We start from the raw sequence: 18,576 nt of genomic DNA, 5'->3' as shown, positions 1-18,576 counted from the left end.
ACACACAGTGGTGGCAGCCAGATCATTGGGGGAATTTAATCAGGAAATTGATAAGTATCTAATTAGTAAGGGTATCAAGGGATAAGGGGAAAAGGCTGGAAGTTGGAACTAGGGGTAAGCATAGTAGAGTCGCGGAACAGAGTCGATGGGTCTAGTGTTCCCTTATCTTGTGACTGATCCCATTGTACCTGCCTCCATCGCCGTCGTTGGCACCCACCACTCTCTGTGTGTGGAGAATTGCCCTGTACTTACACCCAAGTCCCCCTCCACCTCTGCATGGGCCACTTCAGCTCCTGGAGAAAGGCCCTGGCCGCCTACATGATCAATGCCATCTCATCCACCTCCAGTAGCCACCCCCCCCACCCCCGCATCCTCCAGCCCTCCTGCAGCCTCTGCAGCTGCGCGGACTCTTGTCCAACCCAAAACTCCGGATCTGAGAAGCCTTCAGCCACCCAAGGCCCCCTTCAGGCACCCTTCTCTTTCCCTCGGCCTCCTCTCAAATCCCGGATCCCACAAGCCAGTCGCCTCCCATGATCGCGAGCTGCCTGTGTGGGCCTTTCAGCCACAGGGCCCCTCACTGTTCCGCCACCGTCCTCAGGGCCCTCTCAACCTTCTCAATGGTGGTGGGGGAAGTATTCTTCCCATGCTGGTCTACTGCTCCCTCGGAGTCTGCTACCCCGCTGGCCAGCGTAGGCACCACCATCTTGGGTGGTTACAGGATTTAACATCAAACACTGACAGCTCCTTTAATAGGTCATTTAAAGGCTTTACAAAGCTACTGGCATCAGGACCAGGCAGTAGGACCCTGAGGAGCAGTGCTGTGTCTCTGCTCGCCGCTCCCCTGGGTCTGCACTATTTTTAAAAATCCCATTATTGCTTCAGATACCATTTTATTTCATTTTTATTTCTCCCCAGAGTCCCCAAGGTTTTATCTGCAGATCATCCCAGACCATTGCTACTACGTTGTCAACAGCAGCACCTTTTCCTTCACAATCCAAGTGGCGTGAGTTGACACCTTCAGAACGTCTTGCCTTTTGAGGGGCTGAGGGTCAGGGCTTGGCTTTGTGCCATGAACTTGACACAATTCGGCTAGGTGGCCAAGCCCCATCACCCAGCAACAGGCCCCTTCATCGTCCCCCCACCGTATCCCTGGTGACCGTCCAGCTTCCCTCGGTCCCATTTACCACCTCCTCGGAGCTCAGAAGCAGGCCCTTCTGCTCAAAGTCTCCACACTTTGGAGGGACAACATCTCGTCTTTGGTCTGCATACCCGTCAACCAGAAAGCAATAGCATTCCTGTTTTATTATCACCACCCCCCATCTCTTCCCTTCCCCTATCCTGTCTTCATGTCTCCAGCTCGCTCTGCCTCTCCCTTTCCCAATCCCTCTGCTTTCCTTTCCTCATTCTCTCTGTCTTTACAAATCCCTCTCTTCCTTCCTCCAGTTCTCTCTCCCTTTTCCAATCCCCCTTTTCTCCAATTCTCTCTCACTCTCTCTTTCCCAATCCCTCTCTTCAGTTCTCTATTTCCCAATCCTTCTCTTCCTTCTTTCAGATCTCTCTCTCTCCCTTTCCCAATCCTTCTGTCTTCCTTCCTCCATTTCTCTTTCTCTCACTCTCTCTTTCCCAATCCCTCCCGACCTCCAGTTCTCTTTCTCTCTCTTTCCCAATCCCTTTCTTCCTTTCCCCCAATTCGCACTCTCTTTCCCAATCCCTCTGCTTCCTTTTCATCAGTGCACTCGCTCTCTCTTGCACTGTCTCTCTCTCTCTAACTCCTTTTCCCAATCCCTCTCTCCTCTCCTCCACCTCTGCACTCACAGAGCCATCTTCTTCCCCAATCAGTTGTTGCCTTTCTGCTCTCTACTGTTCTATCCATATCCTTACCTTTTGCCTGTTGACCTGTGCTCCTCCCCTGCCCCTTCCCCCCTCCTCCCCCTACCTCTCCATCCAGAGCCCTGCCTGTTTCTCACTCATACCGCAACGAAGAGCTCTGCCAGTTGTATATCTTTATGGTGGTAGGGGCGGCACATTTACACCAGCGACCAGGGCTGGGGTTCGAACCCCGCACTGTCTGTAAGGAGTTTGCATGTTGACCCCGTGTCTGTGTGGGTGTTCCCCGGGTCCTCAGGTTTCCTCGAAATATATCGAGGGTGTTAACTGGGTGGCACGGGCTCATGGGCCAGAATGGTCTGATATCGTGCTGTATGTCTAAATTTAAAATTTAAATTTAATTAAAAAACATAATAATTTAAATGTAAAAATGTAGACCCTGCCGGGCCTGCTGGATCAACATCTACAGGAGTGTATAAACTCCTGTTGATGTGCTTAACTTGGAACAAGATGGCATGATACTTTGCTCTTGGGATATTACGACTGTTCACTGAACCCCTCATGGTTTGATACTCCTGCCCTAGGCCACCCTCTCAGCCCCCTACACTCCAGGGAGAACACAGCTAGCCTATCCTTGCAACTCGAACATACCAGTACCCATCCCCAAAGACCCTGTCGTCGAGTTCATTCAAGATCAAGTGCAATTTATTTGTTGACTGATTGTACAACCCTAAAAAACACCCTTCTGGTCATCGGAGCAAAACAGCCAGACATAACACACATACAAACACAAGTGGTACACACACAGGACAAATATACATGTTAACGAATATGAACAGAGTCTTAGAGTGTAGGGTGGGGTGTTACAATAGGTCACAGAGTGCAGGGTGGGGTGTTACAGTGGGTCACAGAGTGCAGGGTGGGGTGTTACAGTGGGTCACAGAGTGCAGGGTGGGGTGTTACAATGGGTCACAGAGTGCAGGGTGGGGTGTTACAGTGGGTCACAGAGTGCAGGGTGGGGTGTTACAACGGATCAGAGTGCAGGGTGGGGTGTTACAGTGGGTCACTGAGTGCAGGGTGGGATATTACAGTGGGTCACAGAGTGTAGGGTGGGGTGTTACAGTGGGTCAATGAGTGCAGGGTGGGGTGTTACAGTGGGTCACAGAGTGTAGGGTGGGGTGTTACAGTGGGTCACAGAGTGTAGGGTGGGGTGTTACAGTGGGTCACTGAGTGCAGGGTGGGGAGTTACAGTGGGTCACAGAGTGCAGGGTGGGGTGTTACAGTGGGTCACAGAGTGTAGGGTGGGGTGTTACAGTGGGTCACAGAGTGCAGGGTGGGGTGTTACAGTGGGTCACAGAGTGCAGGGTGGGGTGTTACAGTGGGTCACAGAGTGCAGGGTGGGGTGTTACAGTGGATCACAGAGTGCAGGGTGGGGTGTTACAGTGGGTCACTGAGTGCAGGGTGGGGTGTTACAGTGGGTCACTGAGTGCAGGGTGGGGTGTTACAGTGGGTCACAGAGTGCAGGGTGGGGTGTTACAGTGGGTCACTGAGTGCAGGGTGGGGTGTTACAGTGGGTCACAGAGTGCAGGGTGGGGTGTTACAGTGGGTCACAGAGTGCAGGGTGGGGTGTTACAGTGGGTCACTGAGTGCAGGGTGGGGTGTTACAGTGGGTCACAGAGTGCAGGGTGGGGTGTTACAGTGGGTCACAGTGTGCAAGGTGGGGTGTTACAGTGAGACGCAGAGTGTAACGAGCAGTGTTATAGTGAATCACAGAGTGCAGGGTGGGGTGTTACAGTGGGTCACAGAGTGCAGGGTGGGGTGTTACAGTGGGTCACAGAGTGCAGGGTGGGGTGTTACAGTGGGTCACAGAGTGCAGGGTGGGGTGTTACAGTGGGTCACAGAGTGCAGGGTGGGGTGTTACAGTGGGTCACAGAGTGTAGGGTGGGGTGTTACAGTGAGACACAGAGTGTAACGAGCAGTGTTATAGTGAATCACAGAGTGCAGGGTGCGGTGTTGCAGTCACAGAGTGCAGGGTGGGGTGTTACAGTGGGTCACATAGTGCAGGGTGGGGTGTTACAGTGGGTCACAGAGTGCAGGGTGGGGTGTTACAGTGGGTCACAGAGTGCAGGGTGGGGTGTTACAGTGGGTCACAGAGTGCAGGGTGGGGTGTTACAGTGGGTCACAGTGTGCAGGGTGGGGTGTTACAGTGGGTCACAGAGTGCAAGGTGGGGTGTTACACTGAGTCACAGAGTGGGGCAGGTGGAGAGTGGCGAGCGTGCGTCCATCTAGACGCTACAGGCACGGGATGGAGTAGGGCGGGTCTGACAGCCAGGGATGGCTGTGATTGTGTGGGGGGCATAGTACCTCATTTGGTGGGCAATGCCTGCAGATGCCCCCACCTTGGCGCCGACCCTGAGAACTCCTAGTCTTTGAAGTTATTGATGGTCCCATTTACTGTCCTGAGGACTTTATTTCAGCCAGTTCTTTTATTTCATACATTGGCCTGTCACCTCCTTAGAGGATCATGAAGCTCTCCGAACATGGGTTTAAATTCTCCAACATGATCTCAAAACAGTCACTTTCTGAGTCTCGGAGCGCGTTGATCGAGTGACCTGTCACGGGCACGCACATCTCTTCACTTGTTAGGAAGGCGCAACAGTGACTGCCCTTCCCAAGAAGACCGAAATGCGTGAGGCCACCAGCCACCATCTTCTCAACCTTCTACAGGAGCCTCTATCTAGAGCATCCTGGCTGGACGCATCACAGCGGGGTACGTTTGCTGCAGAGAAATGGATCAGAGACCAATCCACAGGACCAGAAGAGTGACAGAGACGATCACTGGAGTCTCCCTCTCCCCCCCCCCCCCCTTCCCCATCAACGTTGTCTACCAGGATCGTTGTCTAAAGAGGGTGCATAAAATTGTGGAGGGCCCCTTCCACCCTGCACATGGCGTCTTCTAGCTGCTCCCGTCAGTGAAGAGATGCAGGAGTATCAGAGCCAGCACCTCCAGGCTGAGGAACAACTTCATCCCACAGACAGTGAGATGAATGACCAAAGGAACCTCCGAGACTCATATTCATGAAACAATATTTATACATTTTTATGTTCGTATACTTGACCTGCCGTGTTCTGTTGGGTCTGTACATGTGTTATGTCTGGTTGTGTGTCTGTGTATTTTGCAGCGAGGATCAGAGAATGCTGTTTCGTCAGGTTGTACTTGTACAATTGGACAATAAACTTGAACTTGTCCCATCGGCATTAAGCCATGCAGTCTTATGTACATGATTTGTAGACCAAGGAGGCAGGGGGAGGAGAGAAGGGAGGAAGGGACAGGGGAGGAAGGGGCGGGGGGAGGAATTGGTGATCGGTAGTGTTGAGTTGAGTGTTCACCTTCCATTCCATTTCTTTATCTTCCAGGAACAACGTTCACAGCATTCTGAACGTGACTGTGAGGTTTGGCATTTCCCTGGTCTCTGGGCACAAAGTGCCGTTACCACGGCTGGATCAACATCTACAGGTGTGTAAGACCCTCCCCTCCCTGAGACAGATTCCCCCCCACCACCCAGCACAGAATAACCACTGCCATAGACAGGACCAAACTCAGGAAGATGGCCCTGTCAGACCACCCAGTGAAGGTTGGCCACCACGCACTCACAACCAACCCTGCCTTATTGTCCCACCACCTCCCGCCTCGGTCCCCTCCAGTCAGCCAAATAGAACTTGCTGGGATTCAGAAGAATGAGAGGGGATCTTATAGAAATGGATAAAATTATGAAAGACACAGATAAGATAGAGGTCGGTAAGTCGTTTCCATTGGTGGGCAAGACCAGAACTAGGGGATATCGCCTCAAGGTCCAGGGTAGTAGATCCAGGATGGCAATGAGGAGGAACTGCTTTTCCCAGAGGGCGGGGAATCTGTGGAATTAGCTGCCCGATAAAACAGTGGAGCCGACCTCAGTAAATATATTTAAGACAAGGTTGGACAGATTTTTACACTGTGGGGGAGTTAAGGGATATGGGGAAAAGACAGGTCGGTGGAGATGAGCCCATCATCAGCGATCTCATTGAATGGACAGGCCGAATGGCCAACTCCTACTTCTGTTTCTTAAATTCCTGTATCGGACGTAGAAATCTCTAGCGCACTGCAGGCCCTTCAGCCTCCATCGTTCTGCAACCCACTCGAACAATTGCCCAGCATTGCCCCGTTGCCTCAGCCTCCATTTTTAGCTCGTTCGGTTTTGCCCGGTTGGCACCACTGCTATGACGTCAAGCTTTTGAATCCGGCGCTGTCTGTCAGGAGTTTGCACATTCTCCCCGTGGCTGCGCGGGTTTTCCCTGGGGGGAGGGGAGGTTCATGGGGTGTAATTGGGCGGCACGGGCTCATGGGCCGAAATAGCCCATTACCGCGTTGTATGTCTACCATTAAAAAAAAAATTCAATTCTATGCACCGACTTAATAGTCTCTTAACAGGCCCTATTGTACCTCCATCACGTGGCTGGCAATGTGTTCCCATCCTCTCTCTGTGAAGAACATTCCCCCCATCCTTATTCCAAAGCACCTTAAAACTGTGCCCCCATCGCATTAACCCCGGGGGGAGACCCTGAGGCCATCCTCTCACAATCAGTGCCTCTCATCGTCTTGAACATGCCTCATCTCTCCTTCTCTGAACCTCCAGGGTCAGAGACGACTTCTTCCCCACTGTAGTCGGGCTTGTAAAGGGGCCACCCTATTCGATGTCTCTCGCTGTCTTCCCGCACTTCTTTGCGTTGTGCGACGTGCGACTTTTGTTCTTTCCCATGTAAACAGCAGTGCTGTAGCTAGTGCGGACCTCGGGGAGAGCGGCGTGGAGATGCGGTGCTGATCCGCCGCCCGGTCCTACTGCCGATGGTCTTGTTCAAGGAGGTGACAGTGCTTTTAAGAAATTTTCTGCAGTCGCGGAGGTCTGTGCGCCTGTGCACGGCCGTGGATCGTGAGGGGTTGCAGACTCTGGGGTGGGTGGGGTGGCGCAGGGCCACTGGAAACCGTGAGGAGGTAGCAGCTCTGCGGGATGGTGACTGCGGCGGCGGATCAGCGAGGGGCCCAGTGGCGGAAGGACCCGTGCAGGCTGTTGGCCCATCGAGACTGGCTTACAGGAAGCAGGTATCGGAGCTGGGATTCGAGAGGGAGCTGAGGGGGAGTAGGGCCACCCTCGAAGGGGCCTCCAGTGCCGAAGGTCTTCCTCATTGCATCGGAGGCTGGGACCTGGAGGTTGGGCGGCTGACAGATCGAGCGTGAGTCCAAGCAGCTGCGGAGGCTGCGGGAGCGCTGGAGGCAAATCCACAGACGGTCAGTGGGACTCTCCTTTGCTTCTCTTTCTCTCATACTGTAAGGGGCAACGCTAATGGCGACTCTGCCTCAGGCAGAGGCAATTTCATGTAATAGTACATGTTCTGTACTATTACATGACAATAAAAGAATCTTGAACCGTGATCTGCTGTATGAAGTATCAGCTGACTTGCCTGGATGGCACAGAAAACAAAGCTTTCGGCACTCTTGACAATCAGCCATTCAACTGCACTCCCACACCCCATGGATTCTATTCCCTTATCCACAGATAAGGGGGCGGGGGAAACTCACGCTCCCTTATCCACAGATAAGGGGGCGGGGGAAACTCACGCAGACACGGGGAGAACTCCGTAGAGACAGCGCGGAATCCGAACCCTGATCCCGATCGCTGGCGCTGTAAAGACGTAGCGCTAACTTCTACGCCAACTGTGCCATGTTAAAGGGCACGACCATGGTTCATTTTAAGATCCTGTGACCGCGGGTCTGGGCCCTAAGATGGTGCATATGTGGCCACAAGGGATTATAAACTCGGGGCAAGGTGAAGGCTGGCACAAGGAGACCAGAAAATGGGTAGACCACTCCCACCCCCCTTCCACTCCCTATTCTGGTTGGGAAGGATGACCTTCGGGGCGGTGACCACGGATCAGGGAGGGGGCCCAGCAGCTGGAGGACCCAGGGTGACATGAGACGAGGAACCCACGCTGGCTGCGAGAATGCTGGCGACGGCGGTCGAGGGACTCGGCTGTGGGCTGCTGGAGACTTGGCCCGAGACTGGCTGAAGGGGTTCGCGTATGGGAGCTGGGATGGGAGAGGGCGCCGGTGGGGGGGGGGGGGGGGGTGGCTTGCTGATTGTGCCAAAGGTTTGGATCTGGAGCCAGTTGCCTATAGTTTGGAATGGACCCTGTGTGTCCTTCGGCACCCGAAGGAGCGAATCCACGGACACTCAGCGACTCTGTGGTGGGGGGGGGGGGGGGTGTGGGGAACGACTCTCTTTTGCTTCTCTGTCTCTGACTGTAAGGGGCACCGGGCAATTTAAGCTGAAGGTTGACTATATGACAATAAAAGTATTTTGAATCTAGTGAATGTAGAGGCAGTAAAGCTGGGGACTGAGTGTGATCCTGGAGGAGATTGGGTTAAATCATCTTCGTTGGGTTGCACAGGAAGATTAGGATCCAGTTACAGACATCTTGATCCTTCAGGAGGACCAGGAGTGACCACCCTCCACTGCACATTAATAGCCTGGTCGTGGAGAAAGCACCAGGTTCCTTGGTGTTCACTTAACGAGTGACCCATCGTGGACATTCAACATCTCCTCACTGGCCAGGAAGGCGCGACTGCCCTTCCCCAGAAGACCGAGGTGGGCAAGGCCACCGGCAGCGGTCATGTCAACCTCCTGCAGGAGCCTCTATCGAGAGCATCCTGGCCGGCTGCGGGTATGGTTGCTGCAGAGAAATGGATCGGAGGTCAATCGACAGGACCTGAAGAGTGGCAGAGAGGATCAACGGCATCTCCCTCCCCTCCATCAATGAGGTCTACAGAGATGATTGCCTGAAGAGGGTATTCAGATTAATTAAGGACCCCTTCCACCCTGTGCACACCTTCTCCCTTCGGGGAAGAGATACAGGAGGATCAGAGCCAGCGCCACCAGGGTGAGGAACAGCTTCTTCCCCGTGGACAGGGAGAACGACCAAAGGAACTGCTCACACTCACCCTCCGCAACTCTACTCTTTATTAAACAATATTGATTTATTTGTACATACTTGACCAGCACGTGTACTGTTTGTCAGTATGTGTCAGAAATAAAACTTCTCACACATGAGTCTCTTTAAAACTGATGACACGACAAGCTTTATTTACAAGTCTGCAGAGTTGGACTCAACTGGCTTCTCACCAGTTAAGCCCCGATACATACAGTGCATTGATTTTTATACCCTTATTGTTTGCCCTTCCCCTTCTTATTAATACTGTTTTAATTGGTTAGTATTGCAAAAGCATTCTAAGTATAACTGCATTTTTAATTATCACGTTCGTTACGTACGCTGCGAACTCTACATACACTAAATTCTGTTTCTCACCCTCCTTATCAATCTTTTGTCTCCTGCATGTCTCTCACTATGACCATGAAAAGATATGTTTTTAAAAAAACATATCCAGCTGAACCTTTTGTCCTTGGCTGCTAGTAAGCTCCCTGTCCATTCTGGCTTCCCTTTTTATGATTAATCATCACATTTTAACTTAAGCCATTTTAACCTAAATTCTCTATATATAACAATCCACCCCTTTCTCTCTTTAAAATGTGTGTATTATATATATATGAATGGGGATTTTAACTCGGGGAAGAGAAACATTTCATGATAAATTAATCTCGTGCTGAAGTAAAATTCTAACGGGGTCTCCCAGTCCCCCTGGTTGCATAGCCTGTTGGACCATGGAAATCACCAGGCTGCGTAGACAGGGAATAATACAGGGCAAAATAAGTAGGAGGAATAAAATACCTCCGATGACCCACAATAAGGTACGCCACCAGGTTCCTCCAAACCATTTGTCCATCCAATTTAATTTTGCAAAAGGATGCCAGGTTTGAACAGGTACATGGGACAAAGTACGAATATTATCAGCGATTTTTCGAATGGCTTGGCCATTATCATCAATCTGTAAGCAGCAGTTAGTTAAATTAAGCTTTCCACATACACCTCCTTCCGTGGCTAGGAGATAGTCTAGGGCCAGACGGTTCTGATATATAGCAGAGCGCATTTGACCTTGCTGGGATGCAAGTAATTGCAGGGCTAGAGCTGTTTGATTTGTAACAATTTCAAGGACTGCTTGTAAGCGAATAATGCGATTCAACATATAAATAGGAGTACAATAACCCCAGGATCCATCTTGAGCCCATGTAGCGGGACCATAATATTGAATTATGCGTTCTGGAGGCCAATCATCTCCCCATTGTCCCAAATGTACCGTGCTAGAGCGGGGCTGACGGTGTAATGTATCAAAAACCTTCACTCCTAATTTATGACCGTGATCGTGGGGTAGGAGGAAAAATTCTGGGCGGATTATTCCTAGGAAACAAGTTCCACTCCACTGTAAGGGGAGACGAGTATAAGCTTTATTACCACATACCCAGAATAATCCATTTGGGGATACTCCATACCCGCTTTCCCAAACTCTTTAAAGAACGGGGTTTGATTGGTATGGTCCTGTGATGGTGGAACTGGTACAATTCCAAAACTGAATACTGCTATTAGACAGGGGTAGGCAATTAGTTTTAAAAACAGTGGATAAGAACCAAGTCAGGGGTTTAGGAAACCAAGTGAAAATACCAGGCGAAATGCGAATCCATACAGCCTTGCAGGGACTTTTTCCTACTGGGTATTTGCCGGTTCGTGAGAGACAATAAAAACCAGAGGGGACGTTAGAGAGAGACCAAGTTTCTCTTGATCTCGTTCGGTTAGTTGTCCATATTCGGGAAATCATGGTCAATGAATTGAGGGACTCCCCCCACCAAGGCTATTGCTCTGACATCCGTGGTCCCCTGCAGACCCAACAATTTGTTACATTAAAAGTTCCTGCAATTTTAGTTGCAAGATCTACAAAAAGGTTATCTCCCCCAACTGCATGACCGAAACTTTCATGGTTATTTGGATGGACTCGAACTAAGTCCGGCTGTCTTAAAGGGGCAGGCACTTTCGAGTGTAGAGTGGAACTTTTCATTGGAACAGTACGCTGGTGTATGCAAAACCAGAGTCCATCAGGGCATGGTGAGCCTGAGTCATCCTTCCAACCGTTAAGAGGGAAAGGAGTGGTATTAGGAATCTGTATATAATGACCCATATTATTTCCTTCTTTTTCCACACAAGGGGTATATGGATGTTGGGTGGTATTTTCTGCCCAGCATTTCTCAGGAACTGAGGTATGGGAAATAAAATTACCCTCCTTTCTTCCCCAAATGTGGTCCTGAAACAGGACCACTGTGTCTCTGCATTTCTTACATTTCACACCTGATAAAGACATAGGCAAACTAAGAAAAATCAAAGAACATAGCAATAACATTGTGAATCAAGTCTTTCTGCGAAATCGTAAAGTAAGAGGTTTTTCTCCAGGAACACAAGTCCAATCTGAGTTCGTATCAGGGTCCTGAGGCGCCTCTACAGGTCCCTTAAATCTGGATGCGTGCGTCCACCCCTTCTCTCTTGTTCGTGCTGCAGCCTCTGTAGTTAAGAGAACTTGGTATGGACCTTCCCACTGGGGCTGGAGTTTTTCAGTTTTCCAGGTCTTGATGAGAATTCAGTCTCCTGGTTCCACTTTGTGTAAAGAAAAGTCTAGAGGCGGTGTTTGTGCCAATAGTCCTCTCTTTCGTAAATCTGTAAGAGAGCGTGACAGTGCCTGTAAATAGTTCCTAACAAATATATCCCCTTCCCCCAAGGTGGGACACCCCTCAACTGTACTCCAGAAGAGAAGCCCAAACATCATTTCATAAGGGGACAACCCTACATCTTTTCGTGGGGCAGTACGAATTCTCAATAAAGCCAGGGGCAGACACTTTATCCAAGGCATTTTAGTTTCCACCATTAATTTTGTCAATTGCATTTTTAGGGTTCCATTCATACATTCAACCCTCCCTGAGCTTTGTGGATGCCAAGGGGTATGCAATTTCCAAGAGACCTGTAATGCATTACAAATCAATTGTTGGATTTTTGAAGAAAAATGTGGACCCCTGTCTGAGTCTATAGAATCCATTATACCATATCTGGGGATTATCTGCTCTAGGAGGAGGCGAGCTACTGTAGAGGCTGTAGCATTTACTGTTGGGAAGGCTTCCACCCATCGGGTAAAGTGATCTATTATCACCAACAGATACTTCCATCTTTGGACTTGAGGTAACTCTGTGAAGTCGATCTGGATACGTTGAAAAGGGCGTATGGCTAATGGTTGACCTCCCATGGTCCCTGTCCTCATTACCTTCTTATTAATTTTTGTGCATAGGTGACAATTCTGCACCTCCTGTTGGGCCAAGGTGTAGATTCCCTTACACACATATTCTCGAAGCACTGTGTCACATAAGGCTTGGGTGCCCCAGTGGCTCTGATGATGCAGGTGTTTTAAAATATTGCGAGTTATTTCTTTATTTAGAACCATTCTTCCATCTGGTGTCTTCCATGTTCCATCAGGCAGCTGGCTTGCGCCCAGCTGAGCCATGTCCTTTTCTTCCTTAGCAGTGAAAATGGGAGCCTTCTTTATGCCTTGTCTTATTGGGATTAAGGTCAGCAAACGGACTTCTTGTTGCATGGCTGCCCTTTTGGCTTCTTCATCAGCCAGTCTGTTTCCAATTGCTGTCGGGGTATCTCCCCTCTGATGGCCTGGTATGTAGACCACTGCTATTTCCTGGGGTAATGTCAAGGCTTCTAAAGTCAGAGTAATCATCTGTTCGTGTGCCAATTCCTTTCCTCTTGATGTAATTAGACCACGCTCCTTCCAGATCTTACCAAAGGTATGCACTACCCCGTATGCGTATTTGGAATCAGTGTAAATCGTTCCAATTTTCTTTGCCAGTATTCTGAGGGCTCTCTGCAAAGCATATAGTTCACAGGACTGTGCTGACCAGCTTCCGGGTAGTCTCGTGGATTCTACTACTTTCCAAGTATTTCCTTCTATTATAGCATACCCACTTCTTCTCATTCCGTCAACACATCTGGCGGAGCCGTCAATGTAGAATTCATATCCTTCTCCCAGCGGAGTATCGCAAAGGTCTTCTCGGGTCTTGGTCTGAAGATCCGTCAACTCGACACAGTCGTGCTCCACCTCTCTCTCTGTTTCACTGCCGTATAAAAATTGTGCTGGGTTGCAGCTATTAATCTTTGCAAACTATAGATCTTCTCCGACCATTAAAATGGTTTCATACTTTAATATGCGAGAATCAGTCAGCCATCGATGGGCAGTTTGTGTTAATAAAACACTCACAGAATGGGAGGTGTACACAGTCATCTTTCCTCCAAAAGTAAGTTTACGTGCTTCCTCTACCAACAGAGCAGCAGCCGCTACTCCCTGGATACATGTCGGCCATCCGCGAGACACTGGGTCCATCATTTTGGAAAGGAAAGCCACTGGGTGTCGCTGACCGCCTTTTTCCTGTGTTAAAACTCCCACAGCTGTTCCTTGGTTATGAGTGACAAATAGCTGGAAGGGCTGTTTTAAAGAGGGCAGAGTGAGTACTGGGGCTCGTGTCAGGCGATGCTTCAAGTCCTCAAACCATCCCTCCTCCTCCTGGGTCCATTTCAATGGATATTCATTTTCATTTGTCAGCTTTTCATACATAAACTTCACCAAAGCTGAGTAGTCCTCTATCCATAACCTACAGTAACCTAAGAGTCCCAGGAATTGTCTTATTTCCTTCTTATTACGGGGTAACGGCATTCTAGTGATTCCCGCAATCCGTTCAGGGGTAATCCGTTTCTGTCCTTTACTTATCTGGTGTCCCAGATATACCACAGTTCTCTCAACGAACTGTAACTTGTTCCTGGACACCCGTAGACCCTTTTTCCCCAGATAATTCAAGAGTCTAATTGTATCTCCCCTCATTTCTTGTTCCTTGGGTCCTGATAATAGTAAATCGTCCACATACTGCATTAGTTGGGAATCATCAGATTGTGGATAGTCCACCAGGATTTGTTCTAGCATTTGTCCAAACAGGTTCGGAGATTCAGTGAAACCTTGGGGCAATACAGTCCACCGAAGCTGTCTCCGTCTACCTGTCCATGGATTTTCCCATTCAAACGCAAACATATCTCTACTTTCCTCTTCTAATGGACACGTCCAGAAGGCATCCTTCAAGTCGATAACACTAAACCACTCATGGTCTGGGGGAATCCGACTCATAATAGTATAGGGATTAGGCACCACTGGGTGGCGGGTCTGAACAATAGCATTCAAACTTCTTAGATCCTGAACTAGGCGATAGGATCCATCTGACTTTTTCACTGGGAGTATAGGGGTGTTATAAGGTGACATGCATTCTTCTAATAGTCCGTCTCATATTAGAGTCTCAATTACCGGCTGTAGCCCTTTTCTCCCTTCCAAAGAAATAGGATACTGACGTTTCCTTACCGGCTGATGACCTGGTATTAATGTGACATGTAAAGGTGGGATGTCCAGACCTCCTCGATTTCCCTCCTTATACCAGACTCTCTCGTCAATCTGCCGTTCATCCTCTTCCTTTAAAGCACACAGGTGGACTCGCACTTCTCCGTCCACAGGGAGAGCACCCAAACCTAGGAGAGCCTGTAAGTCCCTTCCTAGGAGGTTAAATCCAGCCGACGGTAACAACAAGAGGTCTTGTACCCCTTCTCTTTCTTCCAGTTTCACTGTTACTTGGGGAATTATTGATACCATTCTGGGAGCCCCTTCTATCCCAGAAATTGTCAAATTACTTTTTACAGGCTCAGTTCCGATTGGCACAGTTATTACACTACTTCGTTCCGCTCCTGTGTCCACCATAAACACCACCTCTTCTCCCTTGGGACCAATTTTTAGTTTTACCAGGGGTTCCCTCTTATACTTGGTCCCTAACATTTGGAACCCCTGACCCCCCTAATCTTCTTCCATAAGTTCGAGGGCACGCAATTCCCTCTTGTATCGGGGGCATTCCCTCTTAAAGTGTCCTTCCTCATTGCAGTAATAGCACTTAACGAACCTCCGGGGTCTTCCCTCTCTTGGATATCTTGGATTGTTTAGAGGAAGGTTTTGTTTCCTTTCCCCTCTGGATTTGGCATTCATCTGTCGGATAGTCTGTACCATAACCTTTGTCGCCCTCTTTTGATCTTCTTCTCTCTGCACATATACTTTTTGCGCCTTTTTTAACAGGTCGCTTAAGGGTTTTTCGCTCCAGTCCTCCTCCTTTTCTAGTTTCTTTCTAATGTCCTGCCATGATTTGGAAACAAATTCAATTCGAATAAGCTGTTCACCCATTGGTGTACTAGGGTCCACGCCAGCATACTGTTGGACATTCTTTCTCACCCTCTCCAAAAAATCAGTAGGGGACTCGTCTTTCCCCTGGTGGTTCCCAAATGCCTTGGTAAAATTGTGACCCTTTGGCACAGCCTCCCATATCCCTTTAATTGTCCACTCTCTATATTGTCTCATACTTTCCAATCCCTCGGGTGTTCGTTTGTCCCACCTGGGTTCTTTTAAGGGATATTTTTGTTCATGGGGTCTGGGGTCCCCAGGTTGTTCATATTCCCACATGAGGAGGGCAGCCCGTCGAATCATCTGCCTCTCCTGGGGTGAGAATAATGTTCCCATTATTGCCTGCATCTCTTCCCACGTATATGTGTTTGGTCCCAGGAATTGGTCGAGCTGTTCAGCCAGTCCTATAGGATCTTCCAATAACTTTTTCATTTCTTTCTTAAATCCCCGCACCTCTGTACTAGTTAGGGGAACATTCACATATCCCGTTCCCCCTCCCGGTCCTCCCATAGGAACTTCCCTCAGGGGATTTAGGCTTATTGAAAACTTTGATGGTCCTGGACCAGTCTGGGATCTTGTCCAGGGTCGGTTTACCGGTGGAAGTTTAGGGTCCGACTCCCTTAATTCATCCTTTTTTTCCCGGCCACTTTCGGGGCAATCAGATTCATCACCTTTCCCCTCCGGTAATGAGCTTTCCTCGGGCGCAGTAGGCACCGGGGGAATATAAGGAGGGGGAAGGTTGTCCAGAGGTTCCCACTTCTTTTCTCCCGCTACCCTCAATTTAAAACATTTTGTTAAGGATCCTGGCCAGGGAACCCAACAAAATGCATATGCTGACTCTTCTTGATTCACCTTTGGTCTCGAATTTACATATATGTTTAATGCTTGTCTAACCCAATCCTCATCAGATCCAAATTTCGGCCACCAGACCGAGGAACCTTTAATAGGTTGTTTCGACCAAAGGAGACAATATTGGACCATCTTTTTCTTGTTTTTGTCTCGATATCTTTTACTATCCCAATTTTCAAACATTCTCCCCAAAGGGCTGTCAAGGGGAACTCCCAGGAATTGTCCTGAATTTTCAGACGAGCCCTTAGATTTTGATCCTCCCATTTTCCCACCTAGATCTGTTTATCGTTGCTGAGGACCCTCTCGTTCTGGACCCTACTCCCTTCTTCTCAGACGCCTCGTCGGAGGTACTGTCCCTCCTTCGGTTACCGCTGAGGTTTCCCTGGGGTTGACCCCTCTCTTCTCGGCACTTCGTCGGAGGTGCTGTCCCTCCTTCGGTTACCGCCAAGGTTTCCCTGGGGTCTATCCTAGAGTCCCACGACAGAGTCCTCACGCCACGACAAAAGCTCTATACCTGATCTATTACGTTAGGTTTTTTTATCCAAACAGGTGTATCCCATTACACCTGTTACCCAATCCCCACACCACAATCGTAAGTCGTCACTTACCGGTGTCTTCCCGGGGATTGAACCGTCACCCTTCTCCTCTCCGTCTTGTCGTGTCACCTTGTCCGGATACCACTCGCTCAAGCCGCCCGAAGCGACGAGCAAGGGACTAGGAGCCGCTGAACTCAGCGGGGTGCACCGCCTCCAATGTCCCTCTTCTCGCCTCCCCTCACGGCCGGAGTGTAGATCCCGGACGAGCCCCCATTTGTCAGAAATAAAACTTCTCACACATGAGTCTCTTTAAAACTGATGACACGACAAGCTTTATTTACAAGTCTGCAGAGTTGGACTCAACTGGCTTCTCACCAGTTAAGCCCCGATACATACAGTGCATTGATTTTTATACCCTTATTGTTTGCCCTTCCCCTTCTTATTAATACTGTTTTAATTGGTTAGTATTGCAAAAGCATTCTAAGTATAACTGCATTTTTAATTATCACGTTCGTTACGTACGCTGCGAACTCTACATACACTAAATTCTGTTTCTCACCCTCCTTATCAATCTTTTGTCTCCTGCATGTCTCTCACTATGACCATGAAAAGATATGTTTTTAAAAAAACATATCCAGCTGAACCTTTTGTCCTTGGCTGCTAGTAAGCTCCCTGTCCATTCTGGCTTCCCTTTTTATGATTAATCATCACATTTTAACTTAAGCCATTTTAACCTAAATTCTCTATATATAACAGTATGTGTGTTATATCTGGTTGGGTGTCCGCTTGTTTTTACACGGAGGACTGGAGAACGCTGTTTCATTGGGTTGTGCTTGTACAATCGGATGATAAATAAACTAAAACTTCTCCCGCAGATGGTGAGACTGTTGAACAATCCCAGAAGCCTGTAAATTAATTTTATATATATTTACAGTACAGTCACGCACCTCATAATCATCCGTTTGGGCAATGTCTGACCACATTAGATTATAATAGAGCCAAGATAGCAGCGCCTATTAACCGCAGCAGCCTCGAGGGGCTGCAGACTCCAGGGAAACGGAGGACCGGAGAAGGGTACCAGAGGACTGGAAAATTACCCCCCCCCCCTATCTGAGAGGGAAAAATGGAGGAAACGGCGGTGGACCAATGACCGGGGGGGGGGCTCTGCGGCTGAGAGACCAGCGCCAGCGGCGGGGCTGCTGGCGGCTCGAAGAAAGGACGCTGCGGGCTGCTGGAGACCACTGTCGGGGAGACTCACGCCGGGCTCCGGGCTGCTGGAGACTGGCTCGAACTGGTTGTTGGGGAGGGGGGGATGGTGTGCTACAAGGTATGGGAACCAGGGTATTGAGGGCACCGAAGCGTCCTCAACCCGTGTCGGAGGTTGGGATCTGGAGCTCGGGTTGCCAGTGGCTGAAGCGGGCTGCGGAAACACGGACACTCGGGGACTCCCTTTTGCTTCTCTCTCTCTCTGACCGTAAAAGGAGCTTCAGGCAATTCCTGCCGTTGGCGAATCTGTCCGTCTCATAGCAGGTAAAAAAGAATTTCATGTAATAGGACATGGTTTTATTACTTATGACAATAAAATGAATCTTGAATCTGGGTTTCAGAAATCCTGATCGGAGAATGGGACGTATCAGTGGTAACCAGGTGTAACAAACGCAACGGCTTCCCGCGCACGACACGTGTGTCTCATAGCTCGTGTGCAGGTGTAGAATGGTACAGTCCAGATATATCCTAGAATACCGATGTCATATTAAATGCCAATTAAACTGGCTTACGTATGTACTATACTGGACTTCCTATCATTGTTTGACAATAAACGACCTTGAATTTGAACTATTGGCTTGAAGAGTTGCCCAGACGTTGACGAAGATCCGATTTCCACTCAGGTGCGGAATGGGAGCGAGCGTGTGGTTTTACAAAGCAATGGGCTTCTACAAAACTTAAAGGAAGCCGGAAAATTGGACAGCTTCATCGGCAGCACTTTTTACATCGAAGCTGAGGTCTCGGACGGAGGTAAGTGCCTCCCTCCTCCTATCCCTGCGGCCCTTGGCAATCGCCACGTGGGCAGGGGCC

At 49.3% G+C, this 18,576-nt stretch overlaps 1 protein-coding gene across 1 annotated transcript in view; it reads left to right on the top strand.

The window, feature by feature from the left end:
* Window positions 1–18,576, top strand: part of LOC138753027 (complement C3-like) — an 89,054-nt gene that overhangs the window by 28,183 nt on the left and 42,295 nt on the right. The window contains exons 8-10 of the mRNA XM_069915621.1: window positions 916–1,003; window positions 5,245–5,344; window positions 18,390–18,516. Of these exons, the coding sequence (XP_069771722.1) occupies window positions 916–1,003; window positions 5,245–5,344; window positions 18,390–18,516 (315 nt within the window). The remainder of the gene's footprint in view (window positions 1–915; window positions 1,004–5,244; window positions 5,345–18,389; window positions 18,517–18,576) is intronic.

This window comes from Narcine bancroftii, chromosome 2 (assembly GCF_036971445.1).
Source record: "Narcine bancroftii isolate sNarBan1 chromosome 2, sNarBan1.hap1, whole genome shotgun sequence".
Lineage (NCBI taxonomy): Eukaryota > Metazoa > Chordata > Chondrichthyes > Torpediniformes > Narcinidae > Narcine > Narcine bancroftii.
Note: the sequence above shows the minus strand (reverse complement) of the source record. Positions and strands in the feature narration are given on the sequence as shown.